The sequence below is a fragment of the Micropterus salmoides genome, unplaced genomic scaffold (assembly GCF_014851395.1).
Source record: "Micropterus salmoides isolate LMB-PRFRI ecotype aquatic unplaced genomic scaffold, ASM1485139v1 Ms_hic_scaffold_21, whole genome shotgun sequence".
In the NCBI taxonomy this organism is placed as follows: Eukaryota; Metazoa; Chordata; class Actinopteri; order Centrarchiformes; family Centrarchidae; genus Micropterus; species Micropterus salmoides.
In genome coordinates, this window is record NW_024041262.1 from 24603610 (window position 1) to 24624253 (window position 20644).

At 41.4% G+C, this 20644-nt stretch overlaps 1 protein-coding gene across 1 annotated transcript; it reads left to right on the forward strand.

The window, feature by feature from the left end:
* Positions 1-919: 919 nt before the first annotated feature.
* On the forward strand, positions 920-12514 carry LOC119916461. The gene is made up of 10 exons (XM_038736492.1): positions 920-1304; positions 3004-3105; positions 3201-3546; positions 3662-3944; positions 4050-4268; positions 8911-9002; positions 9489-9682; positions 9773-9937; positions 10032-10180; positions 10550-12514. Exons 1-10 carry the CDS (start codon positions 1111-1113, stop codon positions 12037-12039), a joined length of 3234 nt encoding a protein of 1077 aa, XP_038592420.1. The 5' UTR covers positions 920-1110; the 3' UTR covers positions 12040-12514.
* Positions 12515-20644: the final 8130 nt, after the last annotated feature.

Sequence of the window (20644 nt, forward strand, 5' to 3'; positions counted from 1 at the left end):
CTTCAGAGCGTTGAGCTCCAGGTGGTTGTGGCTGCACCAGGACACCAGATGGTCAATCTCCCACCTGTAAGTGGACTCCCCACCAGAGATGAGCCCAATGAGGGTGGTGTCATCCGCAAACTTCAGGAGCTTCACGGACTGGTGACTGGAGGTGCAGCTGTTGGTGAACAGGGAGGAGTCCTGGAATTAGAGACATGTTTTCCCATATTCACATGCTGCTTCCTGCCCATCCCCATTTTGTCATTGATTACAACAGAAACAGACTTCTTTTTACAACCAGTGCAGTCGCCCCCTGCTGGTCTTTATAAAGAATGCAGGTTTGAGGCTATTCGGCTTTGGCTTCACTTTTTACAGTTTTAGAGATTCCTGCCTGTCACATGATGAGTGCAGACAGCTACTATTTTCAAATTATTACGCTCTGTCACACATTTAAGTGATATCTTTTCTAGTTTAAATGCCTGTTGCCGCCACTCCTCTCTCCTCATATCTCTTCTTTGACTCCTCTGCTGGCATCTTGTGGGAGGGATTACTTTAAGACGTTGAGGAAGTACAAACTTAAAAATGTTGAATTCAGGTTACCAGTTACGCCAAAACAATACCTGTGCATTGGTATTTGATGCTGTGCCGAGGGGTGTGCTACAACTTATAGGTTCAGCAGTCGAGGTCTCAATGATCAAACCACTTTATAGTAGTAATAAAAGTTTGAATTAATTACAAAATTAATACAAGTTGTAAGTCTGTCTCCAGGAAGATTCTGCTGGGTTTCAGAAATTAATTGGCAGAAAACTTTATAAACAAACAATCTAATACAGAGGAAATTACTTCAGTCACAGGTAGGAGGACGGAGGAGAGATCAGAGGAGAGATCACATTTCGGTCGATGCGTTCCGCCTCTTTTGCGCTCCACACGGACTGTTTACCTGCATGCAACCAAAGCCCGCTGCAACGTGATTGGTCAATACTCCCCGGACTACAGGCGGAAACCGGAACCTTCCTCTCCTGCAGACCCTGCATCCATGTGCAGATGGTAGAAAACAGACGGAGGAGAAGAAAGAAGATGAGATGAGTTTGAAGTGTTTGCTGGCTAACCGAGAAGCCAACATTTTGACAAATGGAGGATCGTACGTGTTATTTAGCAGAAGAAAAAGCGACGGAGCGAAAAGAGGAAGAAGTGAAACTAAATGTGGACAGACGACGGCAGAAAACAATGATCAACATCGGTGCGGCCTTCCCCAAATGGAAATCTCTGATGAGGGACAAATGTTTTCAGAGTGACGCCGAAGTTGCCTGTTTTCTGCTGCACAGGTAATTTAGCCCGATCTAAACGCAACGTGTTGTTTGGTAGCTTCAGCTGGAACATGGCCACAGGGAGACTTACCAACTCAGTAATTACTACCAGGACTGTAGTTTTACTTTCATGCGACAAATCCTACAATTTATCTTCGTTATTTGGACCCAACAGACCCGAAAATTACTGCCAATCAAAGTGTAACGTTAACCAGAAACCTTGGAGCTCATGTCAGCCAGCTGCTAACACAGCCACACTTCATATTTTACAGTCCTGCTGGGAAAGATTTATTTATTAATGCTGATTATTCAGTCAAAACGCTGTGCAGTGCCTATCAAAGGTCAAACATGTTGTTTACTTGCTCTGTTTGTTTACAAAAAGGAGCGATGTTGTTGTTTGTCATTGCTTTTTCTGCACATGGGTGGAATCTGATGATGCACAGGCTCAGAGCCATTGGCAAAGGTTGCATTGTGAGCACACAGCCTCCATTAATGGATATAAGTAGTGCTTTGTGTTCAGATTATATTCAAAGAGATAAAGAAACTGTTTGGTACATCCATGTGATTTACTCTGGTAAAGCAGCATTCACAATGTTTCAGACACTTTTATGTATTTCCCAGTTTGTTCACTATCCATGCCTGAGATCATGCTTGTAGTTGACCTGATAGTTGCTATTCCTGATTTATTTTGGTGAGTTTGTCCAGGCGAGCCGACCCTCCCAGCACCTTAGGACGTAACAGAATGTATTACAGGGGTGTGCAGCTGTGTCATGTAGCACTTATTCTCTTGATGTTGCTGCTGTTTCTCCAGCTATGAGAGAGGTTCTGCAGCATCGACTCCCATGAAGGAAACACCTGTTCATCTCACAGCTGCAGCAGTGTCTAGCATCGGTGCTTCTGGAATGATGAACAGGCAAGTCATTAATATAATATATACAGTATAGCTGCTGTATCTCCATATGTGGGATGTATCATGCTCTGGTTCTTCTTTTCAGAGATGAGCGTCTTAATGTCATTGTAGAATCCACAGAAATGGACCTTGAACAAAGGAAACAGTTCAACTGTCATAATGTCTTTGTACTACATGTACTATGTTTTGTATATATTTATAATTTATATATTTCAATGCTTTTATTTCTACAGCTTACAGGACATGAGCATGGATGAGAAGCTCAATGTTTTCAGTAACCCCTTGAACAGTGTGTAATGGTGCTTTTCCATTGCTGCTACCAGCTCAGCTCGATTCAACTGGCATTTTGATCTACCGTTGCTGCTGGTCATGGTCTGTGTGACTGTGGGATTGGGGGCTCTGTGAGCGTAAAACTGCCAAAATCCGAAATCTATGCAGTCACACATTAAAATTGATCAGAATTGGATTTAGTGATGAAATGGTGTTCAAAATATGAAACACTGGCCCTCGTCTGGTGCGTGTAATGATGATGCAGTGAACAGTCACGATTCTACCTGACCAATCGGTGGTCTACAGTGTTTTAACGCCACCTGATACTTGGTATCGCCTCAGCTGGTTTGGAACCTCAGCGGAGGTGATACGAAAAAAAAGTACAACTCCCCAATGGTAAACCAAAAAAGTAGGGTCGAGCTGGGACAATACGGTGGAAAAGGGCCATAAGTTGTGCTTCATAATGACATAATTTATTACTATTTAGTGTTCTCTCTCTATAAGTTATCGTTTTCTGAATATGTCCTCCTTTTACAGAATTGATTGGACAGATGAAGGCTCCTCTTACTTTCATGAAAAAGATGATGGAGATAAAGATGACAGCTCTGATGAAGAGGATCTTCCACCCATTTGTATACGGTGTGTTATCAGTCAGTCTTTACTCTGCTGTTGTTCTGTGATGCCAGCTTTTATTCAAATCTTTACACATATGTCTTCATGTTGGGCCTCAACAGAATGGGTGGAGCATTAAAGAAAGCACCATCGATCGATCGACTTCCAGTTATTGGAACGGGCGAGGCAGCGCATGACCAGCCTGCACGTGAAGACCCTCCTGATGAGGCTTCTCCCTGTGATCAGGACCCTGTTTTCCCATCCCCACAGCAGGTCCTTTGTGAAGATGACATCGTTGGTGCCAGAGCTTCAATAGTATACGAGGACTGCTTGAGACAGCTGGCTACATTTCTGATCCTGCCTGTGAAAAAATGTACAGGCCTTTTAAAGACTGGTGTGGTGTGTGACTGTGTTGCCCCCTTTGAGATCAACATCACTTCCAAGGGCACAGCAACGAGTGTCGAATGGGTAAGTCCTGACAGTCGCAGCGTATCATAACTGTAAATTCCCATTAAAAGACATTTGTAGTGAAAGCCAGTGCTGTACATGCCAAATGCAATCCTGCCTTTTCTTGGACTTTCAGATCTGTCCCAATGGACACAGCTTGTGGAGGTGGAATTCCCAGCCTGTAATGAAGTGTGGGACGCAAGCTGGAGATTTTCTCTTGTCCACCAACATTTTGTTGTCTGGCAACGACTATGCGAAGGTCGCCCTCTTGTTCAAGTTCATGAACATGGGGATGGTGAAGAAGAACACCTTTGTGTCCATTCAGGACGCTTACTGTGTGGACACAGTGAAGAGCTTCTGGGAAGAGAGGAGGACTGAGGCCCTCAGTGGCCTTCAGGGGAAAGATGTTGTGGTCCTAGGTGCGTAGCTGAAACTTTACCTTGTTATGCAAGTATTGAAGACATTAGGCAGTGTGACTGTATGTAAGCAGCTAACTCATTTATATATATGACTTTTGTTTTCAGCAGATGGCAGAAATGACTCTCCAGGCCATCGTGCACATTACTGCAGCTACGCCGCCATGGAGAATGACACCAAGGAGATCATTCATGTTGCCACCATCAACAGCAACTCTGTCGTCATGGAGAAGGAGGGTTTTATCGAGACTGTAGACAGGCTTACATCAGAGATAAAGCAAGAGGAGAACTGCACAGATGCTAATGCCCAGATCACAGCCCTTATGAGTAAGTACTCATCTGATATAATGTACAAATACATGTGTTGAAAATAGGGCTGTACGATTTGGAGAAAAACTCCTATTGTGATATGATGGTAACAAGTTTTATGAGTCCTACTTACTTGATTATCAAGGAAAATGATCTGTGTATTTCTCAACTCGAACAGACAGAGTTAGATACGATAGATTGTACAATAATGTTTTTAAAATGTCTTTATATTTTACCAAATAAAATAACTATAAAGACAGGACATACATATATATACAAGACAAATGTGAACTGTTTTTGAATGATTTTGAACATTACAAACCTCAACTGTTTATGCATTCTTGATAATTTCACATCATTCTTAATGTGTTACTGTATGGAGCCAGTCAAGTGTCAACCAAATCACTATATGAACAAGCACTGAAAACAAAAACAAATGAAATGGCACCATTGTATAATTCCAGAAAAGTACAATTTGCTTCCTTATGATGGTTTTATCAACTTTTTTTTAATCAAATTGATTTTAAGATGTGTGAATAACCTCACTCCAGTTGTACTTTGTCCATATGTGACAAAAACAAATACTAATAAAATTGCCACTATGGGATCAGCATCTACATTTTTAAAAAAACATTTTCTGATTACAGAATGATGGTAAATTAATTACTTATTGCTTAAAATGTACGTTTTTCTTAGGGATCCTCTGGAAATTTCTGACTGTGACCAGCTTAAACTAGTGTTCAGTAGGTGCACAGCCGTTGGCAGACTTTCAGGTGCTTTCCCTTTACGTGAACTTGCTTACCTCCCTTTCATGTTTTCCATGTGAATTCACCTTCTCCCCACTGTTTCTCACATGCTGTTCACACCGTTTACTGCGTGGTCACCGGTCAGTGTATACGCCCCCACGTCGACTCCAAAACCTTATCTACTACTTCAGAGGCACTTAGGAAGGCAAAGTAATTTGAAGAGACTCCCTCATGTGTTTCTTAACGCATATTAAACCTTAAAAAACTTTATAGTGTTTCTTTAAGCATTGAAAGGGCGGCCAATAGTGGTTTAAACAAAAGTAGCTTAGAATGCACTATATAGCAACTTGTGTTTCTGTAGATTAAAACATTTAAGACTTCCAGGTCTTTTTACAACATGATGTTAAAGCTAAACAACACAGAAAGCAGCTCTCCGTCAAAAAATACAAAATATGCCACAAAGTTTTCAGCTTGTGTCTCGGCCAACCAAGAAGCTTCTGTTTCTCTTGAAGCTGGTGTTTTGCAGTGGTGCTGCTGTGAAAAAATGTAGTAATATGTCTCACTCTCCCTAGTAGCGCTGACACAGTGGGCAACTTGAGCGCTCGCTGAAAGACCAGGTATAGTGTGTGGGCATAGCATTTCACATGTAGGAATTAACCCGGTACGGTAGCAACAACCATATTGGGAGTGTTATCAACTGAAATTAAATGGTTCTTCTTTTCATTCTTTAACAGTTCATTCATGTTTGCACCTGCTTTAATTCACTGCTCTTTTTTGGAGCATGACACTGGGGCTGAAAGAATTCGATTAAATCGGTTACTAAAATGCATCGACACAAATTCTTTGTTTAATCTATATATAACTATATAGCACACTGTTTTGACATTTATTACTGTCGCACATCGCGCTTACGCTGTGTGAACACAACGTGATTTGGATAGCGCTGTTTGCAAAGTGGAGGAAGAGAGAAAATAGCGAGGGACAAAGAAGAAAGTGTCCAAAGTCTGGGATTATTTCAAGCTAAAGAAACAACAACTCTGTAATGTCACAGTCCGTCCGCCGTAAAAACGAGACTTATGTCACCTCGGCAACAGCATGACGGCACCTGATCAGAAAGCAGCCGATGTTCTGCCAGCGGACCACAGACAAGGTAACAGCAACTTTAGCATTTAACTGAAATCATGATTGATTGTTGAGTTGAAGCCAAAGGAAGCTGCAGTCCTCAGCTGAAAATGTGCACACGTGCGTTTGTTGTTCTCCTTTTTGGGCCGCGAGTTGTAACCTCACAGTCATGAATTAACTGGGTGGATCCCTGCTACCTGCGTGTGCGAATCCGTTCTTTCACCCATTTTCTTTGTCTTTAAAATTGCTATCTTTATAATAACAAACAGCTGTTTCGTGTGCAGGATCGCTCATTTCCCGTTTCACTTTTCATTTGTGTTTTCTTGACAAAAGGTGGTTTGGAGACCTGCGTCGGATGACACAGTCAGCTCGTGTAGTGTGACCCCCTGAACGCCACAATGCCTTCAAGACTCCCGTCACAAGACGGCAAGTTGTGTAGTCTGAACAGCACGGCCATCAACCGGCGCTGAAAGTGGTGTAGTCGGCACTGCACGAGCCTTTAGTATAACTTGTACAGCACTCGGTGATGTTTGTGTTTGTAAAGCAGCTGAATCCGTGTGTGATTCATTCTTTCATCATTTCATTTCAAAACCAAGTCGCTTTTGTTTTAAAAACAAAATGGAAAAATATTGATTTTAATATTTAATGTGTCCGATTAGTGTAGCTTTGTGTGTTACACTTAATAAACCTGCAGCAGATACACTTGGGCGAGGGTGGTGCCTGATTAAATGTGATTAAGATGAGCTTCAACATCAACATAGGTGGGTTTTTAGTTAGAAGAACAGGAGGCTCACCGTTCAGTTTGTGACTCACTAGCAACTGGGACAGGAACAGAAACGCCTCATTTGCCTAAGAATCCTCCGGTTTTTAATATTTTTTCAGTATCAAATTAATTCAGTGATAGTTGTGAGTACATCCAATGGCATACAGCAAACATGAACTGTTATGCATCCAAACCAAACGCGAATTTTGGTCTCGCAACGCTTTCCTCGTGTGAGTACATTCGCTGCAAGTGTTCACACACAACGCGAGAAGGTGAATAAACACAACTTGCCATTACTACAGCTGTATGAACCCAAAGTAAACATTTTGCTGTGATTAAATAGCAATAAACGGATCAAACTGATGCTGAAATAACTACAATATGATGCAGTTTTGTTAAACATATGAATTCATGCTTTGTCAGGTCTGTCAGCAGGACAGCAGGACAACAACTTCTAAAATGTTTGTTTTCTGAATGGAGGCCACAGTAAAGTACAACAATAGCTGGACAAAAGTTACAGACACATGTTTTCTTAACTCACCAGGTAGTTCAACCTCCTCACTTTCTTTTCTCCCAGCAATGTCCAGTTTTGTCCTGGTTTTTATATAAATATGAAGTAGTGCCAAACGACGCTAACAACACTGGAACCGGATGTGCACGGAAACTAGCTGCTGAGAAACTCGAGTGAAGATAAATCAACGTAATCCTATAAACTAAAGTAAAAAGCTTATTTAATAAAAGTAGTTTACTCCGAACTCCGAGAACAACCACTGACTGTCCAGTGCGCCCGTTCCACTGGCAACACAACGAATATTGGGTCTACCGGTTAGGGAGTGGGGCACTGGAGTGTACAGGGCGAAGGAGAAGGGGTCGCGGGAGCGACATGGTACGCTGCGGACGGTTGGTGATCATTCTCTTTGGTAGAATGAAGCCCGACGCAGACCACAGCTGTTGCAAACAACAGGCGCACGTGTACAGCAGCCAGTTAGTTTGAACACCAGTAGGGATGCAACACCGGTCATAGATAGCTATCTGGTTGATGGTCTGTTGATGTTGTTGGTCTGATATTTGGTGTCTGACACACTATGAATTTCCAAAAGGACCAATAAATATCTATCACCTATAAACATGCACAGCTGATCCCGTTACTGGGGCCCGCTGCCGCCATCAAGCAAGAGTACTTCTTAAACGATGCATCGATGAATCGTTGAAATAATCTATAGAAGCTTCGAATACTAAAATCATTGTTAGCTGCAGCCCTACGTGAGACACTAGCTGTAAGATTCTGGATGTCCACGCGTCACGTTAAACCCATCATACCCGCTTTGTTCAGTGATACCATGACTTTGGTTTTGGTCTCGTTGTAGAGTGTGGGCATTGCTGTTTCAGTAGAATATCTTTGAGATGGGACGTTGTATCTTGACTCCAACGTGCCTCCAACATGGCAATGAAAGTTGCGGTAGTTTATAATTCGCTTCGCCCTTTCTGAATTGTGCGGAAGCTTTGACATGACATGACACTTGCTCTATGGTCCTCTGGTTGGCAGCAACTATAAAACGTGTGAAATTGTTTATTTTGTTTGTCATGTTTACAAAATATTTTTATTTTATTTTGACACAACTTGCATATTGTGTGGCTTTTGTCCAAGTCATTTTCCCCTTCAACTTCATAGAAGCCAAAGTGTCTCCATATGCTAGCTATGCTTCCCTCTCAGCCATCTTGTCTCTGTCATGTGCTTGACACAGACTGTCTGGGGGCTGCACTTCCGGACTCCCGAGCCCCATCTTTTTTTGTTCTGTTAACATTACCTTTCAAAACTCAATTTCTGATATTTGTGAATCGATTCATAATCGTCCATGTCTGCATCGCGATGCATCTAGGAATCGATTTCTTTCCCACCGCCCCTATCCTTTTGTGGGTATACAATCACACAGGGTGACATCATAATTGTGATTATATTAATCGAGCAGCCCTAATTGAGAAGATGATGGAAATATTGTTGTAATATAAATGCTTCTCCTCTTCACAGACCCAGATGAAGGCAGATACAAGGATCTTGGAATTCATCACAGTCTGGACATGTGGCATGGTGCCAAGAACCTGGTCAAAAGAATAGCAGCTGTACGTTGAATAAGTGGCTCATGTTATTGTCTACAGTATGTTTTCATCATAAAATGACATCAGGGATATTTAACTATGTGCCATTGCTGGCTGAGAGTCTGTACGTTTTTATTCCAATCAAAGACAACAGAAGTTGATTTCACTGCTTGGCCCCTCCTCTCTGCTTGAAGGTGTGTTAATCATTGAAATCATCTGGTGTTAGGATGAAAATCCGTTTACTCTCAGTGCTCCATGGAATATGGTTGAATAACCATGTCCTATTTCATTATGTATGCTTTGTTTCGCTGCTGGAGGCAGCAAAGATAATAGACAGGTTGTTCTCCTTGTTTGGCTGAAAGACATCATAAAGCATTTTTGGTGTTGTTGCAAGAAAGCTGACACAACCAAGCAGTTTTTTAAGCCTACCATTTATATGTATGTTTATCTTAAGTTAATCATTTCAACGTGAAGGCTTTTAATTTTTTTATAGTGCTGTTTTTTTCGCAGGCACATCGGATTGACATCATTCACCATATCTGTGATGTTCACACCTGGACTAATGGAAGGTGTCAGCATGGGCACCTGGAAGAAACACGTGGAAAGCCGTGGATCCAGAAAGACTCCAGGTGCCACAAAGCTTTAGTGGACATAATTCTCAATAAGCGTTGGCTGAAGGATGTGCATAAATACCTGCGCTTCAGGTAAAGTGTGGCTACATGTTTCACACAGATGTAAATAATGACTGTTTGTGCTTATTTTTCAGTTCTGTATTTTTTTTTTTGTTCAATCAGATCAGCTGCAGACCTAGAGGCTTTCCAGAATCATATATTGATGTATGCCAGCAAGCACTTCACTTTCACTTCCCCAGTTTATGAGGCAAGAGTTCTGCTTGCTGCTCTGGACTATAACTTCCACCAGAACCGACCAACATTAAAAACAGCAGAAGGCAAAGAGATGTACGTTTTACACTTATATTCATTTTCCCATTTTCAATCGATGTATTATGTGCAAGTGATTATTTATGAATGGTTGAAATTTGTGTAAATACAGTTTCAGAAGGGTGTACAACATAAACAGCAGAAGACACAGGTTATACGCCCTGAAATCTGAAAAAACCTACACAAACATCTCTGATCTGCAAGCAAGGATTGTAAAGAGGAGAATCAGAAGTGGTGTGGGGATGCCTAGAAGGAAGACGGGTAAGACTTTATTTTCCTCCAGAACTGAAGTTGATGGTGACTTCATGTCATTCTGCTGTCATCATCAGATCAGATCAGACAGAGCTTATATGTGTCGTTCTGGGGGGGCGTTAAAATTGATGAAGTTGATCATTTAATTTGGAAGACTTGTTGAGGAAATTGCTGTAAAAGACTTCCGAAGACTACCTGACTACTCACTATATGCCATAGATGGTGTGCACCATAACTGTGGTTACACATGTTCTTGAACTGTATCCTAATATTCGTTAAGGGAACTCCATCTTCCATTATAGATTAGTTTGTATTTATTTTCTATTTTTTATTTGTTCCCTAGAAAATGGCTGCCAAAAATGTTGCTGTGTGTTTCAGTGTTGCCTGCAGATGTCCAGCAGCTGTTGGTGATTAAAGAAGAGGTTCCCTCTGAGTGGAGCCCCAGTCTGGACCAGAAGGATCCAGAGCCCCTACACATAAAAGAAGAACAGGAGGAACTCTGGATCAGTCAGGAGGGAGAGCAGCTTAATGGACTGGAGGAGGCTGATATCACCAGGTTCCCATTCACTGCTGTTACTGTGAAGAGTGAAGATGAGGAAGAGAAACCTCAGTCTCCACAGCTTCATCGAAGCCAAACTGAGGACAACAGAGAGGCAGAGCCTTCAGCCAGCAGCTCAGCTACGCAGATAAAAACAGAAACTGATGGAGGATCAGAACCTGCTGGGAACCTTGATCCAGATAGTCATTTACAACCAGATACTGATGAAAAAGCTTCAGACACTGAAGTCAGTGAAAATGACTGGCAAGAACCTTTGTCAGATTCTGAAGCTGAAAGTGAAGACGGTGACAATGGTTGGAAGAAGACCAGAGCACCTGAGTCAGGTGTAAATGCTCTGAAATATAAGGAAGCTCCTGTAAGTGATGCAGGATGTAATGCTGGGAAAGAATCTTTTAGTTGCCCTGAATGTGGTAAACAATATCACTATAAGGGGTCTCTTCAGAGACACATGGTGTGTCATTCAGGAAAAAGGTCCTCCAGTCGTCTGGTTAATAAGAAATGTTTCAGAGTGAAGGAAAATGTAGATTCACAGATGAGAGTCCACACAGGAGAGAAACCATTTGGCTGTGATGTTTGTGGTAAAAGATTTATCCAGCAGACAGATCTTATTAGACACATCAGTGTCCACACAGGGGAGAAAAGATTTGGTTGTGATGTTTGTAGTAAAAGGTTTAACCAGCAGGTGCATCTTAAGGAACACATGAGAGTTCATACAGGAGAGAAACTATTTGGCTGTGATGTTTGTGGGATGAGATTTAATATCCAGGGAAGTCTTAAGAGACACATGAGAGTTCACACAGGAGAGAAACCATTTGGCTGTGATGTTTGTGGGATGAGATTTTCACAAAAGGAAACTCTTAAGAAACACATGAGAATGCACACAGGAGAGAAACCATTTGGCTGTGATGTCTGTGGTAAAAGATTTATCCAGCAGCCACATCTTAATAAACACATGAGAGTGCACACAGGAGAGAGACCATTTGGCTGTGATGTTTGTGGGAGGAAATTTACAGAACAGGGACATCTGAAAATACACATGAGACTTCACACAGGAGAGAAACCATTTTGCTGTGATGTTTGTGGGAAGAGATTTAACCAGCACATACATCTTAAGAAACACATGAGTGTCCACACAGGAGAGAAACCATTTGGCTGTGATATTTGTGGGAATAAATTTACAGAACAAAGTTATCTTAAGATACACATCAGAGTCCACACAGGAGAGAAACCATTTATCTGTGAGATTTGTGGGAAAAGATTTATAGACCAGGGATATCGGAAGAAACACATGCGAGTCCACACTGGATAGAAATTGTTCGCTAAGCACATTGCTAAGAACCACAGCAGTTTGCATTGTCTTTTAGTTTTTTTTTCTTGGATTTAGTCTTTCTCTTCTGTATATTATAAAATATATATAAAAACTATTCTGGTTAAAACAAAGTTTTTCCAAATGTTCCCTTTACCAAAGTTGTTTGTAAAGGAGAGGGAAGGTATCAAATGTATTCCAAACATCTGATAATCTTTATGATAGTAACATCAGTGGTAGCATACTGTAGGTCTGTGATGAGGGAAACACAAAAGAAACCAAAGACACTGCACGTCAGGGTAAAGATTTGTCTTGAAATTACGGATTTTGTTTAAAATCTAATCAATATATTCAACCTAAGGGATCCAGTCATCTCAAACACTGGAGTGCATAGCAGTGTACTACGTGGAAGGGGACACCTTTAAATTGCACTTTCTGACTCTGATTTTGACCTTTTTAAACAGAAACTGTGATTTTATCAATGTGTGTTTGTCTTTCTTGGTTTGTTACTAAAACTTTGGTAATACAATATTTTTCAGGTTTTTAGTTAGCATGGATAACAATTCTCTGGGCAAGGTTCTGCTTTTTATACTTTGTGTGGTAACTGCCACATTTGGGGGGTTCAGCGAATGAAATATATGTAATTTTGTCATCCAACGAAGGCCACCTCTTCTTGGCCACCCGTAGTCCTAACGACTGTAACGACTGTCGTTACAGCAACCAGGAACACTAACGAACCAGCAGTATCGATGACCCGGGCAAACGACCCCACTGAGGTTAAATAGCTGAGTTTCCCTGCCAGACAGTCAGAACTGAAGAAGTCCTTTGGATGAGGGACGAAACGTCTTCCAGTATCTTCAACCAAGTCCAGTTGCCCTTGACTTTAACCTTTGTTGGATAACTATGACCTGGATGTCTGAGAATCTTCATAGACATCGTAATTTTGTCATGTTTGAGGAGGCAATTCTATGGCAAGAGACCAATCAAAGACATTACAATTAAAGGAAAAACCACAACGAACAACAATCAACAATTTAATAGACTCCACAACTAAGACAAACACAGAAACTTCAATACAAGCAGGGTCAAGGTCAATACAAGCACTTTATGGTCACTAAAAGCATGTGAACAAATACTTGCACAGTTAAAAGATTATAGAGAATAAAGAATATTGAATATATAGTGAATTGCAAATTATAGTAGTATAGTGTGTATATCCCCTCTCACCCCTTGCGGGGTGGTATGTGTCATCCTCAAGCTCGGGTCCTCCACCAGAGGCCTGGGAGTTTGAGGGTTCTGCGCAGTATCTTAGCTGTTCGTAGGACTGCACTCTTCTGGACAGAGACCTCTGATGTTTTACCTGGAATCTGCTGTAGCCACTCTCCCAGTTTGGGGTTCACAGCCCCGAGTGCTCCAATAACTACTGGCACCACTGTTGCTCTTCCCTCATCTTTTCTAGCTGCTCTTTCAGCCATTGGTATTTCTCAAGCTTGTTGCTGTCGCTTGGGATTGCCACATGTATCACCGCAGCCTTCTTCTGCTGTTTGTTGATCAACACAATGTCTGGTTGGTTAGCCATCACCAGTTTGTCAGTCTGGATCTTGAAGTCCCACAGGATCTTAGCTCGGCCATTCTCAGCTACCTTAGGAGGTGTCTTCCATTTTCACCTTGGGACTTCCAGCCCGTACTCATGGCAGATGTTCCTGTACACTATGCCAGCTACCTGGTTATGGCGTTCCATGTACACACTTCCTGCCTGCATCTTTCACCCTGCTGTTATGTGCTGTACTGTCTCAGGGGCATCCTTGCACAGTCTGCACCTGGGGTCCTGTCTGGTAGACTCCTGTCTGGTAGACCCCCGCCTCTATTGATCTTGTACTGAGTGCCTGTTCTTGTGCTGCCATGATTAGTGCTTCTGTGCTGCTGAAACTAGCATATATGTTATAACAAAAATACACAACACACTCCAAAGGTTCTGTGCTTGGACCAATCCTATTTACCGTATATATGCTTCCTTTGGAATAATTATCAGGAAATACTCCATAAACTTTCATTGTTATGTCTGTGAAGTCTTCCAGGTCATAGTTATCCAAAGAAGGTTAAAGTCAAGGGCAACTGGACTTGGTTGAAGATACTAGAAGACGTTTCGTCCCTCTTCCAAAGGGCTTCTTCAGTTCTGACTGGCTGGTAGGGAAATTAAACTATTTAACCTCAGTGGGGTCGTTTGCCAGGGTCATCGATACTGCTGGTTCGTTAGTGTTCCTGGCTGTTGTAACGACAGTCGTTATGGTCGTTAGGTCTACCCAAGGCCAAGACTGAACGACCATCGTTGGCATCTTCACCTGAGGCCAATAGGTTGCGTTGGTTGAGTTTCCTGGGAAGTGATCAAAGGACTGCATTGTAAGTGGGGGATAAGTGGTGGCGTAGACCCCCTCCTCTGTTCAACGACGGCTTCTCAACCCGGGTGTAGATGGCTTGACCCCCCACTTTCAAACCATCCATCTTCTCTGTCTAAAATGTGCACATGGTGGTCCTCAAACGAGTGTCCTCTGTCCTTCAGATGTAAGTAAACTGCAAAGTCTTGACCTGAGGAGTTGGCCCTTCTGTGTTGAGCCATGCGTTTGTGTAGTGGTTGATCAGTCTCCCCAATATACAGGTCTGTGCATACCTCACTGCACTGGACCGCATACACTAGATTGCTTTTCTTGTGCTTGGGGGTGCGGTCTTTGGGGTGTACCAGCATCTGTCTTAGCGTGTTTTTGGATTTAAAAAACACAGGGATGTTGTGTTTGTTGAAAATCCTCCTGAGTTTCTCCAGACAGGCATGGAATCACAATGTTGTTGCGTTTGATCTTCTTTTCCTCATCCCCTGTAGTTTTGTTCTTCCTGGATCTTGTGGCTGTTTTCACAAAGGTCCATTTAGGGTATCCACAGGCTGTAAGTGCCCCCTTCAGGTGGTTCTGTTCCTTCTCTCTGGCTTGGGCACTTGTTGGCATGTTTTCCGCTCTGTGGTGCAGTGTTCTCATGACCCCTAGCTTGTGCTCCAGGGGGTGTTGTGAATCGAAGAGTAGGTATTGGTCTGTGTGTGGGGGGTTTTCTGTAAACACCAATCTGCAGGCTCCTGTCCTCTTCAATGTGTACAGCGCAGTCCAGGAAGGCCAAACTATTGTTGTGAACATCTTCTTGTGTGAACTTGATGTTACTGTCCACAGAGTTGATGTGTTCTGTGAAGGCTTGTATTTCCTGGCTTTTAATTTTGACCCAGGTGTCGTCCACATATCTGTACCAGTGGCTCGGTGCCATTCCTCTGAAGGAGTTGAGGGCTTTATTCTCCACTTCTTCCATGTAGATGTTTGCCACAATCGGGGATACCGGTGAACCAATGGACACAGCCATGCTCTGTAGAATTCTCCGTTGTACTGGAAACAGGTGGTGTTTAGACAGAGGTCAAGTAATTTGCAGATCTGGTCAGGGCTGAGGCTGGTCCTATTGTCCAGGGTGTGGTCTTGTGTTAGCTGTCTCTTTACTGTTTCTACTGCTTCTATTGTGGATATGCAGGTGAACAAAGAAGTCATGTCTCAGGATACCATGGTTTCATCTGGGTCCAGTCTCAGTCCTCGAACTTTGTTTACTAAGTCAATGGAGTTTTGGATGTGGTGTGGCGTGTTTCCCACCAAGGGAGGTAAGATGGTAGGAATGTGTTTTGCAATGTTGTAGGTGACCGAGTTAATGCTGCTGATAATCAGCCTGAGTGGGGCTCCTTTTTTGTATCTTGGGTAGTCCATATATGCATGGAATGGCTTCTCCAGGACGCAAATGGTAATACGGTCACGGGTGATGGTGTTTTCTTTTTGTAGCTGTTGTAGACATTCTATAGCCTTTTTCTTATATCTGCTGGTTGGATCTCTCCTCAGTCTCTAATATGTATTTGTGTCCATTAGTAGTGTGTTGACCTTGTTCTGGTAATCCGCTGTGTTAAGGACTACCGCATCTTTCTTTGTCAGCAGGTAGGATAGTGATGTTTTTATCCTTGCTCAGTGATGTCACAGCCTTCCTTTCTTGGATTGTGAGGTTGGAAATGAGAGCCTTTCGCATTAGAAAGGGCTGCAGATACCTTTAGTCTGAGCTGTTCCGCTTCTGTTTCTTTTAATTTTTTTTTCTTAATGGCTGTGGCTGTGTAACCTTCTTTGGATTTAATTGTTATGCAGATGATACCCAATTATATCTATCGATCAAGCCAGATGAAATCAATCTGTTAGCTAAACTTTAAAATGCCTTCAGGATGTAAACACCTGGATGACCTGCAATTTTCCAATGTTAAACTTAGATAAAACTGAAGTTACTGTACTTGGCCCCAAACAGCATGAAGAGATGCATTATCTAAAGAAGTTACTCTGAGTGGTATCACCCTGGCCTCCAGCACCCCCATGAGGAATCTCAGAGTTATCTTTGATTAGGACAAGTCCTTTTTATTTCCACCTAAAACCAACTTCAAGGACAGCCTTTTTTTTTACTACATAATGTTGCAAAAATCAGGTGTAACTGGTGGTTTCTAGTGTAGCGTCTGTTGTGTTATGAAGTGGAGGCTCAGACCAGGATATCTTTGGAGGCGATCTCCGTTTATTCTCTCTCTCTGACAACATAATTAAATATGAATGTAAATAGACAATCCTCCAGTCAGCTGTTATGTTACAACTTCAGTTCCTCTTCGATGAAGTAGAACAAAAGGGCTTGGTAAATCAACAAAATAAAACTACAGAAAACATAGCTGACAACAGACGTAAATATACAAACCTTCGGTCAGTTGTTATATTACAACTTCAGCCACTACACAAGTTAAATGACATTGGAATGTATTATCATACTATACAAGTTTAAGCTTGTATGCTAAACTTTCTGTGGCCATAATGCAGCTTACCTCTTTCATGAAGTAGGTGGGAGACCCCGTTCATCACAAATGCTCCTCATATATCGACACTGGAGATCTAAAATGTCAGGTGATAACTATTTACATAGAATATTGTGTAATTATAAAATCACATATTTGACTCTGTTCCAAAGGCACATCCTATTTCAACAGTATGTTACTTCTAGGCTGGACTGCAACCATTTCTTATTATCGGGCTCAATAAGTGCCTTGAGGCTACCGAGCTTGATCAAGACTGTTCGGTGTTTCGGACAAGAGAAAAAATATATTTCTCCTGTTTTAGCTCCGCACTGGCTTCCTGTTAAATCCAGAATAGAATTTACATTCCTTTTACTCACAAACAAAGCCTTTATTTTAAAGAGCTCATACTACCTTATTACCCCAGTAGAGCACTACACATTCAGGAGGCAGGGGTACTTGTGGTTCCTAGAGTCTCCAAAACTAGAAGTCAGAACCTTCAGCTGTCAAGCTCCTCTGTTGTTGAACCAGGTCCCAGTTTGGGTTTAGGATGCACACACCACATTTAGGAGGAGGCTTGAGACTTTCCTCTTTGATAAAGCTTATAGTTAGGGCTGGCTCATTTGAGCCCTGAACCATACCTTAGTTATGCTGCTATAGCCCTAGACTGCCAGGGGTCCTCCCATGATGCACTGAGCTCTTCTCTCCTCCTCTTTCTAATGTGTGCTACTAACTCATCCTCTCCTGTAGTTTTGTGCTTTCTCAGTCCTTCCCTCTATCTTGTCGCTTTCTGCAGGTGTTTCTGGCTGTGGAGTTTGGATCTGTGGTTGCAAGCCGCCCGCTGTTCCCATCTTCCTGCTCAAACCTCACTGCTAGAATTATTATTATTATTATTATTATTATAATTATTATTAATTTTACTATAATAATCAGTACAATAATAATCAGCTCAAATTATTTAATTTGTATATATTGCATTTACTTCATGTTAAGCTCATCTTGTTATCACAGCCTTTAAAAAGGCAGAAACAAAAATTGCAGAGAAAGCAGCTTTCATATTTGTCAGCTTTGTGACACCAAAGAGTGACCTGCTGCAGTTAGCAACATGAATAGTGACTGCTGACCCTTATTGCACCAGCAAGGTCAACCTGTAAAATAGGCTCTCACTTTCATCCATCAGGAAACTCAGAGAGGAGAGCTCTGTGAAATTCTTAATAACTTTAATATTATAAATACATTGAAAACCTTTGATTATGAGTGCAAGATGTCTTTTAATTATACACTTAATTTATATTGCACTTTTTTTGTAAATTCCATCTCTCTCTGTGGGATTGAGTCAAAATAAACTACAGTGCGTTGTGTTCATGATGAAGAATATGTCACCCAGTGCAACAGTGACACTTATGTGTTGTATAATAGTTTTTAGTTAACAGTGGAGTTCTATAGATATATCAGGCTGTGATATACACACAGTAGGCCTACATGTTAGCATAAAACTGGTCAAGATGGCGGACAAACAAGCCGAATTTGTACACAAAGTTTTTAGTAGTTTTCTTGCTTTGATTTTTGAACAGCTAGCGAGAACTAAACACTATACTATGATATTAGCCCGTGACTGTAACCAACCAAGTTTGTTCAGTATGATTTCTGAGACATCTGTTAGCCGTTTGGCTTTTCATTAGCTAGTTAGCTGATGTTAAGGCTAGCGTCTCTTCTGACAGCCAAAAGAGCCACAAGGACGGCGTGCTGACATCACACGTTGCCGTAAGTGCTGCGCTAGAAGGCTGTTTGAAACTAATGTAAACAGAGCTGCCTTCACTTGAAAGTGAAACCTTCTGAGGCACCTGTCTATTACGGTATCAAGGCAACTGCCTTCGGTTGCGAACAGAGCCTCTGTCTGCTGAACTTAGCTTGCTAACTGAAAATGGAATGACAGGGTGCGTTCGGATCGCCCAGTAGTTCCCTGCTAAGTGGACTGCACAGGGTATTCGGCCATTCGGAGCGCATGTTCACTTCAAAGGGCACTGTGAACTGTGTAGGAAAGAAGGGAACAACGGTTCATCAGTTCGTAGGAAGTTGACAAGATAGATTACCCATAAGCCCTTGCGCCTCGTAGGAGCGGCAAAAACTAACAATGGAGCAGACCACAGAGTTTGTATATCTGTAATTATTGTTGTTGTAATGGTAGCACTTTATAATAACTACACACTATAAAGCATTAGTTAAGTATTAGTAAATAATTCATCATTTATCAAACATTTTTCATACATTAATACACATTAGTAAGTCATTTATAAACATAGTTATACATGTTGTATTCTTAATACGCTGCTCTATAATGTGCTTAATAATTGTATTTTGTCCGTATGCCTCATTAATCATTTACAAATTAAATTTAAAGGCAATAGATTTTCTCTGAACATTTGTTAATACTGCAGTTCATGATTAATTCAGGTAATTACAAAGCATTTACTAGTTGTTAGTAAGAACTTTGTGTGAGCTCATCTGAAGTGAGGACTATCTATACCTCATTAACAATTTACAAATTAAATTTAAAGGAATAGATATTCTCTAAACATCTGTTAAAGTAGTTCATGATTAATTCAGGTAGTTACCAAGCATTTACTAGTTGTTAGTAAGTACTTTGTGTGAGTTGAATGATAAATGAAAATGATATTGTAACTCAGTTATCTTTTGAACAGAAAAAGGAAACGGACACAACACAAAGTGATACAGAATATCAACAACAACAAGAGACTATTGCTGCATAAACTTTACAACTGTTGATATAAAATGAACCATCTACAACCCAACCCGTTCTCACTCCCAAGTCGTCACATATGGACCAATGGTCAAGACCCCTTATCGTCACTTTATAACACACTTTGGAGCCCCTTAGCGTCATAGTTCAACGTACTGGGGAAAGCCCTGTAGCGTAGTTTTTGAATGCTAAAGACTGGTGTAGAATATTTAACACTAGTGTTGCACTTCTGCTAACTTACCGACCTAGGTTCTGAGAAGTAGTGTAGGGGTAAGAAATAGACTGTGTGTGATTATGTGGGCAGGTTTATTACAGCGCCTTTAACACTCTCATAGTACACCAACCATGTTTGAAACAATCCCCAGAATAAGGAGAGCTCTTTCATAGAAAATACAATTTTAAAAAGTGTCCAGTGTCTTTCAGTTATTTGTATCTCTACCTGGGTAGGATAATGAACATATGGAGGATCTTTCTTATCTGCCAGTGTCCTGTAATCTGATGTGTCAGTCCTGTTGAATGGGATCTGAAGCAGCTGGCCACACTGCGGTCCGATCTCATCATACAGGGTGCATCATCTCTGGGACTGGCTCACCATCTGCATCCAGCGAAGAGTTGACCTCTAAGCTACAATCCAGGGTCTCGAAAACCAGTCTGCACATATAGTACAGAATAAATCAGATAGGGCTACAGTCTATGGTAAGGAGCAGATATGTAATAATTTTTTAAAACTGAACCATTAACAACTCGACAACTAGAAATGGTTTGTCATTAAAATAATACTTAATTTATAAATAGTGAACCGATCATGTATAAAGTATGAAAATACAATTATTAAGTACATTATATATGAGCTTATTAATAAAGAATACAACATGTATAACTGTTTATAAATTACTTACTAATGTGTATTAATGTAAGAACAATGGTTTATAAATGATGAATTAAAAATGTACTAGTACTTA